Below are 13,999 nucleotides of genomic sequence, written 5' to 3' on the forward strand. Positions count from 1 at the left end.
AAGCCCCTTCGGAGAGTAGCTGGTAGTTAGCTTGGCTGGGGTGTGGTATAGGTTTAGCGAGCTAAAAGTTAGTAGGTTGGAGCAGGAATGTGCCTGAGGGATTTATAGTTTCAGACAGGAGAATCTGTACTTTCATATTCAGTGGGGGAATCTTGGAAGGTTTGAGCAGAGCATTGCAATGACTGCACATGCTCTCCATTAATGTAACCTGACAGCTTGGAAGAGTGTAAAGTCATTTTCAATTGCAGGAGCAGGTAACAGAGGAGAGATTGTCACAGTTGTCCAGTTAAGATGTAATGAAACCATAGGATAAACAAGGTCAAGGGACTCCAGTGAAGAGTTCCTAGACTCGACAACAAAAGATGATTCATAAAAAAAAAAAAAAAAAATTGATACATTGGATGTCATCAAAATTTAAACTTTTGATCTGTGAAATTTTGTTAAGAGAAAGAAAAGACAAAGCTACAGAATGGGAGAAAATATTTGTAGACCACATATCTGACGAAGGACCAGTATCTAGAATATATGAAGAACTTTTAAAACTCAATAGTAAAAAACAAAAACAATCCAATTTGAAAATGTGTAAAAGACATAAACAGGCATTCGCTGAAGGGGATATACAGGTGGTAAATAAGCACATGAAAAGATGTTCAACATCATTAGCCATCAGGAAAGTGCAAATTAAACCCACAGTGAGGCATTACCATACAGCTATAAGAATATCTAATGGAAAAAATGATGACAATCCAAATATTGTCAAGGATGTGGAAAAATGACTCATTTGTCTATTGCTGATGGTAATATTGAGTGAAACAGAATTTGGTAGTTTTTGATAAAACTATAGTGTAATTTATCATCCTTCTAAAAGTTCAGGAAATGATATTCATATAAAGATGATTGACAGGAAAGTACTGAGGTCAAATGACAACAGTTACTATAAGAAAAAAAAGGCAATAAAAGGCAGAATAACAGTTCTACCAACAATAAAAGCATGCTAGAAAGACATGCTACAAAAATATTTCTGTAAGATTAATTTGCAAAATAAATTAAGAGACATTAAGAAAATTACACAGGACATGAAAGAATAACATCAATCAGAATTAGGAGAACTCAATAATGAAATGACAGAATTTAAGAAATAATTAGAAATAAAATGTATATTAAAAATGAAATAATTTTTAGAAATGAAAGCTAAATTAGGAATAAAAAATACATCAAATAAAGAAGAAAAAATAAGAACGTTTTAAAATGTAAAAGGAACTATAAGAAGAGATAAAATGGATTCAAAAGAAAGTTGCAAATGTTGAAGATAAAAAAAGTTCAAACATACACGTAAGAGTCTCTGAAGCAGACATCAGAAAAGAAAAAACACACAAACAAGAAACAAACAAAACAAATACTAAAATAATAATTAAAAAATTTGTTGAAATAAATTGAAAACATATATTGAAAAAATGTACATTTTACCTGAAAATACTGGCCTAGAATGACCAATATAAGATACATTCTGGTAAAAATTACTGGCCTTTAAAGAAAGGGAAACATCTTTCGGATATCTAGACAATGTGAGTATATTATTGTAAGAGAGAAAGTAGATTATCACTAGACTTTTTTTTTTAAATATATATTTTTTATTGATTTTTTACAGAGAGGAAGGGAGAGAGATAGAGAGTTAGAAACATCAATGAGAGAAACATCGATCAGCTGCCTCCTGCACACCTCCCACTGGGGATGTGCCCGCAACCAAGGTACATGCCCTTGACCGGAATCGAACCCGGGACCCTTCAGTCCGCAGGCTGACGCTCTATCCACTGAGCAAAACCGGTTAGGGCTATCACTAGACTTTTTGATGCTATATGTGAGAATAGAATAGCGTGACATATTCCATTGGAATACCATAAGATCTGAAAGAAAAAACATGTTAGCCAGGGATTTTATATCCAGAAAACCTGACCTTCAAAAATAAGAAGACGAAGACAACTATTCAGGTGCAAGAATTTGGGGAATATTTTTCCAATGACTCTTCCTCAGGAATCTTCTAAAGTATTTGTTTCAGTGAGCCCTTCCTAAGATTCTGCCAGAGGACGGCTTTGGACAATCGAAATGACTAGAGAGAGAAGTACATAGAACTGTTGGTGGGCACTAAATTGTTATTAAATTAGGGCCCGGGGGGGTAGTATTACTATGTAATGGCTGTATGATTTGGTTTTGTAGACTTGGTAAAATTAAAAATCAAAATGTAGAGGAAGGGGATAGCATTTGTAAGCAAAACAAAACAAAAACCCCCATCAAACTCCAAAACCAAATGACCAGACAACTGTTGTTCTGAAACTAATGTCCTAAAAGCCTTTTTTTCCATCTCTCTGACTTCCTCACACATGGTAGCTACCCCAGTTCTCACTTCTACAACTTTTTCTAAATCCCCTTCTTCCTTTTTCTGCTTACCTTCGTATTCTTTTCATTTCTCTTCTGCTGTTAACATTGGGCCCATTTCAACTTGAAACAACTAATCCATTTTCAGTTTTCTTCTCTATCATTACTCTAGCTAGCAAAATCCTAGAACCTAATCTTTTAAATACAGAATTCTCCTTACTGGGTAGAGGAGAGGAAGAAGCTGTGAATATATCATTTATTAATATTTTGTCATCTCTCATAGGAGATTGTGTTATTAATATGATCAGTATTAGTGCCTAGTTTTAATATTAGTTATCTTTTTAAAACCATAATCATGTTCTTTTTAACATTCATTTTCTGTGGTTAAATTTGTTAAAAATAATAACTGCACAGCTATCCATATGATTTACTCCCATCTATATATGTGCTGCCTATAGCGGCATTTTTTAGTTACCTGTTTCTAGGAAACACGTTGCTTAGATAGACTAACTTCCTGTTTCTAGATAGGAAAATATTAAAAGGGTCACTTAGCAAAGACTTGGCATAAATGCCATATTATTAGGTCATAAGTACTCTCTGTCCATGGATTTATATATAAAACTGTATTTTAGAACTTCTGTTCTAGACCCTGCCTGATATATAATATTCTTAGTGTTGTAGTTTTCTTACGGAGATTGAATTTCTGTATTTGCATAGGCTGAAAAGAGAGGGGTATATATAAGGAGAAGTAGGGCATTTTGTTATTAAAGTCAAGGGCAATTCTCTTGACCTTACCTTGAGGCATTTCCCAGGGTTACCTGTGTGTACTGGTAAATGGGTAGGTCCTGGATTTCTCGGGGTACCTTTAGAATTTTTGTCAAATGAGGCTGAAGTGGAGGATAGAGCAAGGCATCTGGATTTGCCATCATTATGATTTTCTTTGAGAGTCCCCTGGGGGAACAAGTGGCTTTTCCTCAAGGAGGGAGTGACATGGCTCTAGGCTTTCCTAAACCGGACTTAGTTTTATGCACTGGAAGTTACCCTGCTTGTTACTTTGTTGCCACCAGCAGAGAAGGCCTTGCCCTATGAAGAAGCAGCAAAGAGTGTCACTGGTAAAAAATCAAGTTCAAAAGCACAATTACATTAGCCCTGGCTAGTGCAGCTCAGTTGGTTGGAACCTCGTCCCATACACAGAAAGGTGGTGGGTTCAATTCCCAGTCAGGGTTGGTCCCCAGTTGGAGCTTGTGTGAGAGGTAACAGATTGATGTTTCTCTCTCTCGCTCTCTCTCTCTCTCTCGCTCGCTCTCTCTCTCTCTCTCTCTCTCTCTCTCTCTCAAATCAATAAAACCAAACAAACAGTAAAACCATGTCCACAGGTGAGGATTTAAAAAAAAAAATAAAAGCCCAATGATAGTAAATACACAGAAGCAGCCAGCCTTCTGTGCCACTGAAGAGATGAAATGAGATGTTTGGCAAGGGAGTCAAAGTGTGTAGTTAGTATTATTATTATTATTACTATTAATAATAACTTGCTGGAAAGATAGATGCCCTACACCTTGGTACAATGTACATTGAAAATGTATTTGATTTTTGAATATTCTCAATAAAAACATTTACCTCTGAATGTATTAGTACCTGATTTTAGCCATATTAAAATTAGTACCTGATATTAGCCATAAAAAAAATTAAAAATAAAGAAAATGGTCTCCACACCATCCCTGTATTTCCCAGTGTAGTAGTATTTCCTGGTCTTGGATTTATATATGTTCCTTAATTTTTTAGTGTATTCTTTCCTTTTTCTAACATAAATTCTTTAAATTTAAAAACACATGTTTCTAGATTAATATGATATTCTCCTCTAAAATAGCTGCACTTTCTTCTTTTTCTTTTAAAATAAATCTTTATTCAGATTATTACAATTGTTTCTCCTTTTTCCCCCCATAGCTCCCCTCCACCCGGTTCCCACCCCACCTTCTGCCCTTACCTCCCCCGCACTGTCCTCATCCATGGGTGTATGGTTTTTGTCCAGTCTCTTCCTCAATGCCCCCATACCCCTTTCCCCCTGAGAATTATCAGTCCACTCCCTTTCTATGCCCCTGATTCTATTATATTCACCAGATTATTCTGTTCCTCAGGTTTTTAATTCATTTGATTTTTAGGTTCACTTGTTGATAGATATGTATTTGTTGTTCATAATTTTTATCTTTACTTTTTTCTTCCTCCTCTTCTTTAAGAATACCTTTCAGCATTTCATATAATACTGGTTTGGTGGTGATGAACTCCTTTAGCTTTTTCTTATCTGTGAAGCTCTTTATCTGCCCTTCAATTCTGAATGATAGCTTTGCTGGGTAGAGTAATCTTGGTTGTAGGTTCTTGCTATTCATCACTTGGAATATTTCTTGCCACTCCCGTCTGGCCTGCATAGTTTCTGTTGAGAAATCAGCTGACAATAGTATGGGTACTCCCTTGTAGGTTACTAACTGTTTTTCTCTTGCTGCTTTTAATATTCTCTCTTTGTCTTTTGCTCTTGGCATTTTAATTATGATGTGTCTTGGTGTGGTCCTCTTTGGATTCCTTTTGTTTGGGGTTCTGTGCGCTTCCTGGACTTGTAAGTCTATTTCTTTCACCAGGTGGGGGAAGTTTTCTGTCATTATTTCTTCAAATAGGTTTTCAGTATCTTGCTCTCTCTCTTCTTTTGGCACCCCCATAATTCTGATGTTGGTACGCTTGAAGTTGTTCCAGAGGCTTCTTACACTATCTTCAACTTTTTGGATTCTTTTTTCTTTTTGCTTTTTCGGTTGAGTGTTTTTTGCTTCTTTGTATTTCAATTCTTTGACTTGATTCTTGTGTTCCTTTAGTCTGTTGTTGGGTCTCTGTATAATATTTTTTATTTCAGTCAGTGTATGCTTAATTTCTAGTTGGTCCTTTTTCATATCTTCGAGGGTCACGTTATATTTATCGGCCTTTTCTAGGATATTCTTGAAAAGCCTTATAACCGTGGTTTTGAATTCTATATCCAGTCATTTGTTTTCCTCCATTTCTTTCATTATTGATCTGTTTCTTTGACATCGCATTTTCACTGCTTCCCTGAGTTGGTAGGGTAGATTTGTGTGCTAGGTTTCCTATATGGCCCAGTGGGTCTGCCTCCCCAGTTAACCTGAGGTGGACACTCTTGGTGCACCCCTTTGTGGGCTGTGTGTACAGCCTTGTTGTAGTTAAGTCTTGATTGTTGTTGGTATCACTGGGAGGAATTGACCTCCAGGCCAGTTGGCTGTAAGGATCAGCTGTGTCTATGCTGGGAGAAGTTTGCTGTTGGAGACAGCCTTATAGGATTAGACTTGCCCAATTGCAATAGCCTCTGTGCTCAGCTTGGATGGGGTGGAGTCTCAGGGCGGAGCAGACAGTCTTGGCTTCCAGTCAGCCTTGCCCTTGTGCGCATGCGCGCCTGCAGACCTTTGCCTTCCCCGGCTCCCGAGTCTCCGCCCGAGAGTCCAGATTCCCCCCACAAGAGCGTGGGTCCCCAGGGGCTCACCTGGAACTGGGGTTCAGTGCAGTCAGAACTGGGGCTCAGTGCAGTCAGGAGCCTCTGACTCCCTTCTACTAGGGAAAGCCAGTGGCAACCTCGGCAGCCTTTGTGCACACTGACGCGCGTGCCTCCGGAACCCTGCCTGCCGGGGCTCCCCCGGGTCTCCGAGTCTTTGGGTGCCTTTCTCTGTACCTGACAGTCCAGACTCCCCCTGTATGAGCCTGGGTCCACGGGGTTTCACCTGGGACTGGGGTTCAGTGCATTCAGAACTGGGGTTCAGTGCGGTCGGGGGCTTCCTTCCCCCTTCCGCCAGAGAAAGTCAGCCAGGCTCTCAGCCGCCCTTCCTCTCTGCGCGCACAAAGCCCCTTTGCCGTACCTCCAATTCTCTGTGAGCTTTTCTCTTTCCTTCTAGTTGTAGAATTTTCACTCAGCCAGGTTTCCTGTGGTTCTGGATGGTGTCCGTTCTGTCTTTTAGTTGTAGTTTTGAAATTGTTGTGCGAGGCAGCAGTTTAGGTGCTTACCTATGCCACCATCTTGGTTTCTCCCTGCACTTTCTTCTTGATCCCATTTGTTAACAGGAATCATTTAGAATTTTTTTTTTTAATGTACTAACATGGACAAGGTCAGTTTAGGAAATCAACACAAGAAGTTTTTACATTAGCAAACAAAAAAGTAAGAAAACATTCATTTCCGTGAGTGATTTAAAAACTGAGAATGAACATAATAATTTTATTTATTATATTGCATGCAGTAATTTCTAAATAAATGTTTTAAAATGAACGAAGTACCAGCTAATATCTGGTAAATAAAAAAGTGTGAAGAATAGTGATACCCACCAAGAATGAGAATGTGGTAAAGATTGTTAGTGATGGTAGTGTGTCTTTTGTTTCATTGCTTTTTTTACCAAATGAACAGCTTTCTTGTCTTTTCTGACTATAAAAATAAGTAGTCATTTAGAAAATTCAAACAAGGCAGAAAAATAAAAATGACTCTAAATCTCTCCATCCAGAGGAAACAACTGATGAGATTTTGGTGTATATCTTTTTAAACAACTTTCTAAAAAGATAAACACAATATTAAATTGCTACAATAATATTACCCATGCTGTTCTGCAACCTGAACATGGATGTATCATGTTTAATTTATTTTTTTATTATGAAGTATGAGATTTTATTTATTTATTTTTAATTTAATAAATCTTTATTGTGCAGATTATTACAATTGTTCTTTTTTCCCCCATAGCTTTCCTCCACCCAGTTCCCACCCCACTCTTTGCCCTTACCTCCCCCACTGTCCTCATCCATAGGTGTACAATTTTTGTCCATTCTCTTCCTGCACCCCCCACACCCTTTTCCCCCCGAGAATTGTCAGTCCACTCCCTTTCTATGCCCCTGATTCTATTATATTCACTAGTTTATTTTGCTCATCAGATTTTTTTATTCACTTGATTTTTAGGTTCACTTGTTGATAGATATGTATTTGTTGTCCATAATTTTTATCTTTTTCTTCTTCTTCCTCTTCTTAAAGAGTACCTTTCAGCATTTCATATAATACTGATTTGGTGGTGATGAACTCCTTTAGCTTTTTCTTATCTGTGAAGTTCTTTATCTGACCTTCAATTCTGAATGATAGCTTTGCTGGGTAGAGTAATCTTGGTTGTAGGTTCTTGCTATTCATCACTTGGAATATTTCTTTCCACTCCCGTCTGGCCTGCATAGTTTCTGTTGAGAAATCAGCTGACAGTCATATGGGTGCTCCCTTGTAGGTAACTAACTGTTTTTCTCTTGCTGCTTTTAATATTCTCTCTTTGTCTTTTGCTCCTGGCATTTTAATTATGATGTTTCTTGGTGTGGTCCTCTTTGGATTCCTTTTGTTTGGGGTTCTGTGTGCTTCCTGGACTTGTAAGTCTATTTCTTTCACCAGGTGGGGGAAGTTTTCTGTCATTATTTCTTCAAATAGGTTTTCAGTATCTTGCTCTCTCTCTTCTTCTGGCACCCCCATAATTCTGATGTTGGTATGCTTGAAGTTGTCCCAGAGGCTCCTTACACTATCTTCAACTTTTTGGATTCTTTTTTCTTTTTGCTTTTCCGGTTGATTGTTTTTTGCTTCTTTGTATTTCAGATCTTTGACTTGATTCTTGCAATCCTCTAGTCTGCTGTTAGATCTCTGTATAATATTTTTTATTTCAGTCAATGTATGCTTAATTTCTAGTTGGTCCTTTTTCATATCCTCAAGTGTCTCACTAAATTTATCAGCCTTTTCTAGAAAATTCTTGAAAAACCTTATAACGGTGGTTTTGAACTCTATATCCAGTCATTTGCTTTCCTCCATTTCTTCCATTTGTGATCTATTTCTTTGTCTCCGCATTTTGGCTGCTTCCCTGAGTTGATAGAGTGGCTTTGTGTGCTAGGTGTCCTATAGGGCCCAGTGGCTCAGCCTTCCCAGTTACCTGAGGTGGACACTCTTGGTGCACCCCTTTGTGGGCTGTGTGCACAGTCTTGTTGTAGTTAAGCCTTGATTGTTGTTGGTATCACTGGGAGGAATTGACCTCCAGGCCAATTGGCTGTGAGGATCAGCTGTGTCTACACTGGGAGAACTTCTGTGCTGGAGACACCCTTATGAGACAAGACTTGCAAAAGCCTCTGTGCTCAGTTTGGATGGGGCGGAGTCTCAGGGCAGAGCAGACAGCATTGGTTTCCCGGCAGCCCTGCCCTAATAGGCCCCTGGGTCTCAGTGTCCCTCGTTAATCGCTGCAAGCACCTCTGAGAGAAAGCTGCCCTCGAGTTCCACCTGCTGCCAGACAGTCCAGTTTCTCCCCAAATGAGTCTGGGTCCCCAGAGTCTCACCCGGAACTGGAGTTCAGTGCAGTCAGGAGCTTTTGTCTCCCTCCCACTTGAGAAAGCCAGTTAGTACTCAGTTGCCCGCCCTCTCCACGCACACGCACCTTGGTACCTCTGCCTTCCGCAGTTCCTCTGAGTGCCAGCTTTTCTCTTTCCTGACAGTCCAGTTTCACCCCATATGAGTCTGGGTCCCCAGAGTCTCGCCCGGAACTGGAGTTCAGTGCAGTTGGGAGCTTTTGTCTCCCTCCCGCTTGAGAAAGCCAGCCACGCACTCGGTTGCCAGTCCTTTCCGCGTGCACGTCTCAGTACCTCTGCCTCCTGCAGCTCCTCTGAGTCTCAGTGTGCTTTTCTCTTTCCTTCTAGTTGTAGAATTTCCACTCAGCCAGCCTTCCTGTGGTTCTGGATGATGTCGTTTTGTCTTTTAGTTGTAGTTTTGAAATTGTTGTGCGAGGCAGCAGTTTAGGTGTTTACCTATGCCGCCATCTTTGTTTCTCCCATCATGCTTAATTTAATAATCCGCATAAATGATGGACTCTTAGCTTTAAGATACACATCCTTAAATATACATTCATTCACACTTGATAAAGTATATCCTGGAAGAAACTGTTATGAGTAGAATGTCTAGCAGAGAGTACAGAGATTTTAAATTTTAAACCATATGGCCAAAATACATTTCAGGAATATAGAAATTTACATTATCAGTAATGGCACACATTGATTTCTCACAGCCTTTCCAATGTTTGATACTGTCAACATGTATATATATTTTTAAATTTTGCTATTGACATTTTCCAGTTGTCAATTGCCTATTGACCCCTCTTACTAACTTTTTAATAGGGATGTTTATTTCTTCTTATATTTCAGAGCTAATTGTATATTGGGGATATTAAGCATTGTTATGTATGTTGAAAGCATATGCCTAGCTTATCATTGCTTTTCAACTTTGTTTCAAGTATTAAAATTTTTTTGCCACAGGTATATTTTAAAATTTGAAGTAGTTCCCAGTATTTTCTGGATATAATGGCATACTTAAAAAGACTTCCCCTACCATATTTAAAAAGAAAATAGGGAGAGGATAAAGAAAAAAGGATGTATGGCTAAGCGTTTTGCAATTTGTGAAAGTAGGAAAAAACAGCAACTCAATGTATACCCTAATTAATTCACAAACAAACAACAACAAAAGAAAAAAATCAAAAGTCTATCTGGTTAAGGAGGATTGAGTAATACATTTTTAAACTTATCTATTCTGGGGTGGGATGCAATCAAACATGGAGAAATGATTTCACTAATTCAAAAAGTATTAAGTATTAGGTACTGTGCTAGGCTTTGATGCAGGGAGAAAAAAAGAGAGAGAATGAACCCAAAAATAAAGTGAAATTGCCCTGCTCACAAAGAGCGCACAGACTGTAATACTCTGTTTGTACAAGGAGCTGAGGAAGACTAGAATATCTTTCCTTCTTCATCCTATCTCATCGTACTTCAAAACCATAAGAAAAACAAGTGGCAGATGCTAAAAATCCTGATTTTTTGAAAAAATGTTTCTTGTGATTTTAAGAAAACATATTGTTTCAGAGAGCCCCAAACTCCCTTCTTTTGCATCTGTGTTCACGGCTGCCTCCCTGCGAGGAGACGTTGATGCCTTTGAGACACTGACTGGGCTATAATAACAACCTGTAATCATGTTTTATGCCAAGAAAATGTTTTCAAAACATCTGCACTATTTAAACCAGCCAAGATGGTTCATGAAAAATATCTGTGAATGCCTCCATCAGGAGATACTCATTCATATGAAGTATTGGTTAAAAATATTTGAAAACATTTAATCATCTTAACTCTGTGTGTGTTTTTTAATGTGTGTGCACGAATGTGCATATGCTCATGTGTAACACTTGAATTTTATAAACAACTAGAGACCCGGTTCATTGAATTCGTACACTCAGGGCGGGGGCGGGGGGGAGGGGGTGTCCCTCAGCCCGGCCTGTGCTCTCTCGCCGTCCAGAAGTCCTCAGGGGATGTTCGACTGCTGCGGACATCCGCTGCGTTAGCAGGCTGTGAGCCCAGCTCAGGGTTTCTGGCTGAGCAACACTCTCCCTGCGGGACCGCACTGACCACCAGGAGGCAGCTCCTGTGTTAAGTGTCATAGTGACCAGTTGTTCCACGTCATAGTGACCAGTTGTTCCCCCATTCGGTTGATTTGCATATTAGCCTTTTATTATATAGGATTATGTTTTTAATTATAATTCAATTTAATACACATACTATAATTGATTTTGTAAAGGGGAATGGAAGACATTAAAGATAAGAGCTAAGAATCTATATAAAAGGCTAATATGCTAAGTGTCCGACTGGTCGCCATAACATGCACTGACCACCAGGGGGCAGACACTCAACACAGGAGCTGCTGAGCTGCAGTGACTTGGCAGTGGCGGTTGTCAGGTGATGCACCCAAAAACCAGAGAGGAGGAAGCCCAATTCCTCGCGGGGCCACACAATTCCACCTTTGGCCATGGGTTATGTTGTTCCTGAGGAATTGTTGGCCCGGAATCTGGTTTACTGCACATTTGCATTTGCATTCCACACCCTGTACAACAGCAACCTTGCAGAGTGCCCTCTTGCACTCTGGGACACCTTGGGGGGTGTCGGAGAGCTGATTTCGGCCTGATCCCCGCAGGCCAGGCCAAGGGACCCCACCTGGCCGAGGGACCCCGCTCACTCTGCAGACGCCGGAAGGGACCATGGGAGATTGGCTCCAGAGCGTGTCTGGCCCATCTTGCTCAGTCCCACCCCGCTGTCCACCTTCAAATTAATTTCCTTTCAATGTGCATGAATCCATGCACCAGGTCACTAGTTACTTTATAATCAGAGAAATATTAATACTTTCTTATTGTTTTAATAAATTTTAGAAATTATTTAAACTTTATTCTTCAGTCTTAACAAATCATCAATATTTTCATTTTACGTAATGAAAAAATGTGACTCCATGTGTTTAGGTCAGTGGTCGGCAAACTGCTGCTCGCGAGCCACGTGAGGCTCTTTGGCCCCTTGAGTGTGGCTCTTCCACAAAATACCACGGCCTGGGTGAGTCTATTTTGAAGAAGTGGCGTTAGAAGAAGTTTAATTTTAAAAAATTTGGCTCTCAAAAGAAATTTCAATCATTGTACTGTTGATATTTGGCTCTGTTGACTAATGAGTTTGCCAACCACTGGTTTAGGTGATTAAAGCTCCTCAATTAGTAAGTATCTATAATAATAAAAGCGTAATATGCTCATTAGACAAGACGTCTTTTCAGACGTCCTTCTGGATGATGCTGGGGCTGCGAGGGAAACCTGGATCCCAGGTGCCTGCTGGCGGCCAGAGGGAATCCCGGGTTCCAGGTGCCAGAGGGAAGCCGGTGCCGGCAGCTGGGGGAAGGAAGGCTTACTCTTGCACGAATTTCATGCATCGGGCCTCTAGTCAAAGATAAAACAAGGTCATTGCTTTTCCACCACACTACTGCTGCCCCAATGCTAACGGCATTAGTGAGTTAGTTCCCAATTATCTATGCATGAATCTAATGAGACCCTAGCCACTTACCATGGGCCCTTCTTGGGAAGCTTTTTATCACACTTGCCTTGGCACAATGTGGTAGGAGCAACATGGGCTTTGGAGTCAACTTCAACCCTGGGTTTGAATTCCAGCTTTGCTACATATTAGCTGTGCATATTTGGACTTAAACTCTGCCTGGTCTTCACCTAGGAACATTGGCAGTGATGATACTTACAATGGAAATTTTTTGTGATATCTTTGGCACATAGTAGGTGATCAATCACCCACAGTGACATTACCTGGTCTCTCCTAGGATGGCATCAAGAGATACAAATTGGCCCTGGCCAGTGTGTATCAGTGGGTAGAATATCATCCTGTGCACTGGAGGGTCACAGGTTCGATACTCGGTCAAGGGCACGTACCTGAATTGCAGGTTCCATTTGCAGGTTCCACCTCCAGCCCTGGTGAGGGAGGCTACCAATGGATATGTCTCTCTCACATAGATGTTTCTCTCCTCTCCCTCTCTTTCCCTTTCCTCCCCCCCCCCACCAAAACAAAACAAACAAACAAACAAACAAACAAAAAACCCATCCTCACTTGTCGGATGAGGATTTTAAAAATGAGAGAGAGAGAGACAATGATTTTGGGAATACAGTGTTATTACCCAATGGAGCCCTGGACATAAAGGCAAGAGCCAATTGGAGTCTGTTTTAAGCAGTGTTAAACACCTGCGAAGAATTGGTATTCAGCCAGATAGTCATTTCTTTAACTCTGATCCTCATATTCCCATATGTCCCAGGAGAAATTGTATTAAGAAAAAAGAAATGAGGCGCCTTGAGAACATGAGAAAATGTAGGAATGCATTTAGGCATTGATGAGCCTTTTTACAATGCTCAAAATGGATTTTCCTAATCCTTTTCTTTTTTCCCCCCCACCCTTTATAGCTGATGGCGTCTGTGTCTTTAAATGCCTACTCAACAGAGACACCGAATGTTGCCGGGTGGGGAAGGAATCCGTCTTGATTACCCTGGGGTACAACAGTGCTCTGCTGAAGTTTGAGTCTTATGCTGGTAAGTTTTGTGCTTGTCATGACCCCCTGTCTTTTCTGAAAACTAATCTCCTGATTGGTTGACTTTTTGCTGTTACTGATTGGTTGGCTTTCAGCAGAATGTTTCCTGATGTGAGTTGTCCTAGATTAAAATAATGATATAAAACTGGTTCTGGTGCTTACCTGATACCAAGGCTGGAGCACAATCAGCCTTTTCCTAGAGTCTAGGACAGCCGTGGGCAAACTACGGCCTGCGGGCCGGATCCGGCTGTTCTATCCTGTTCTCTTGGTCTCCCCTCCGCTCCTTTACTTTGAATTTATATTAGTTCACACAAACACTCCCTCCATGCTTTTGTTCCGGCCCTCCGGTCCAGTTTAAGAACCCATTGTGGCCCTCGAGTCAAAAAGTTTGCCCACCCCTGGTCTAGGACCTCTAGACCATGAGAATGTTTTTATTCTCCCCCCTTTGGGTTCTCCTTCATCCAGAGCTGATTTTCCTTGAAGAGGAGGCTGTTTGCAGAAATGTGATTTCCCGTTTCAGTGCCAATCAGAATGATTTCATCCTATTTTTGTCTTTGAATCATTTGTCGAACATTTTTAGATTCTGGACAACAAATGTCAAGCAATAGAGAGGTAAACTAAAGTGTAACTAGAGCTATTTTAAGAACAGGCTAAAAGCACCCTGGG

General features: G+C 40.3%; 1 protein-coding gene across 2 annotated transcripts in view; it reads left to right on the top strand.

The window, feature by feature from the left end:
• Positions 1-13,999, top strand: part of LOC308247866 (histone-arginine methyltransferase CARM1-like) — a 230,643-nt gene that overhangs the window by 79,878 nt on the left and 136,766 nt on the right. For both annotated transcript variants that reach the window (XM_080667620.1, XM_080667621.1), the window contains exon 2: positions 13,209-13,334. In XM_080667620.1, coding sequence (XP_080523746.1) covers positions 13,209-13,334 — 126 coding nt within the window. The remainder of the gene's footprint in view (positions 1-13,208; positions 13,335-13,999) is intronic.

This window comes from Plecotus auritus (assembly GCF_963455305.1).
Source record: "Plecotus auritus genome assembly, chromosome: 5".
Lineage (NCBI taxonomy): Eukaryota > Metazoa > Chordata > Mammalia > Chiroptera > Vespertilionidae > Plecotus > Plecotus auritus.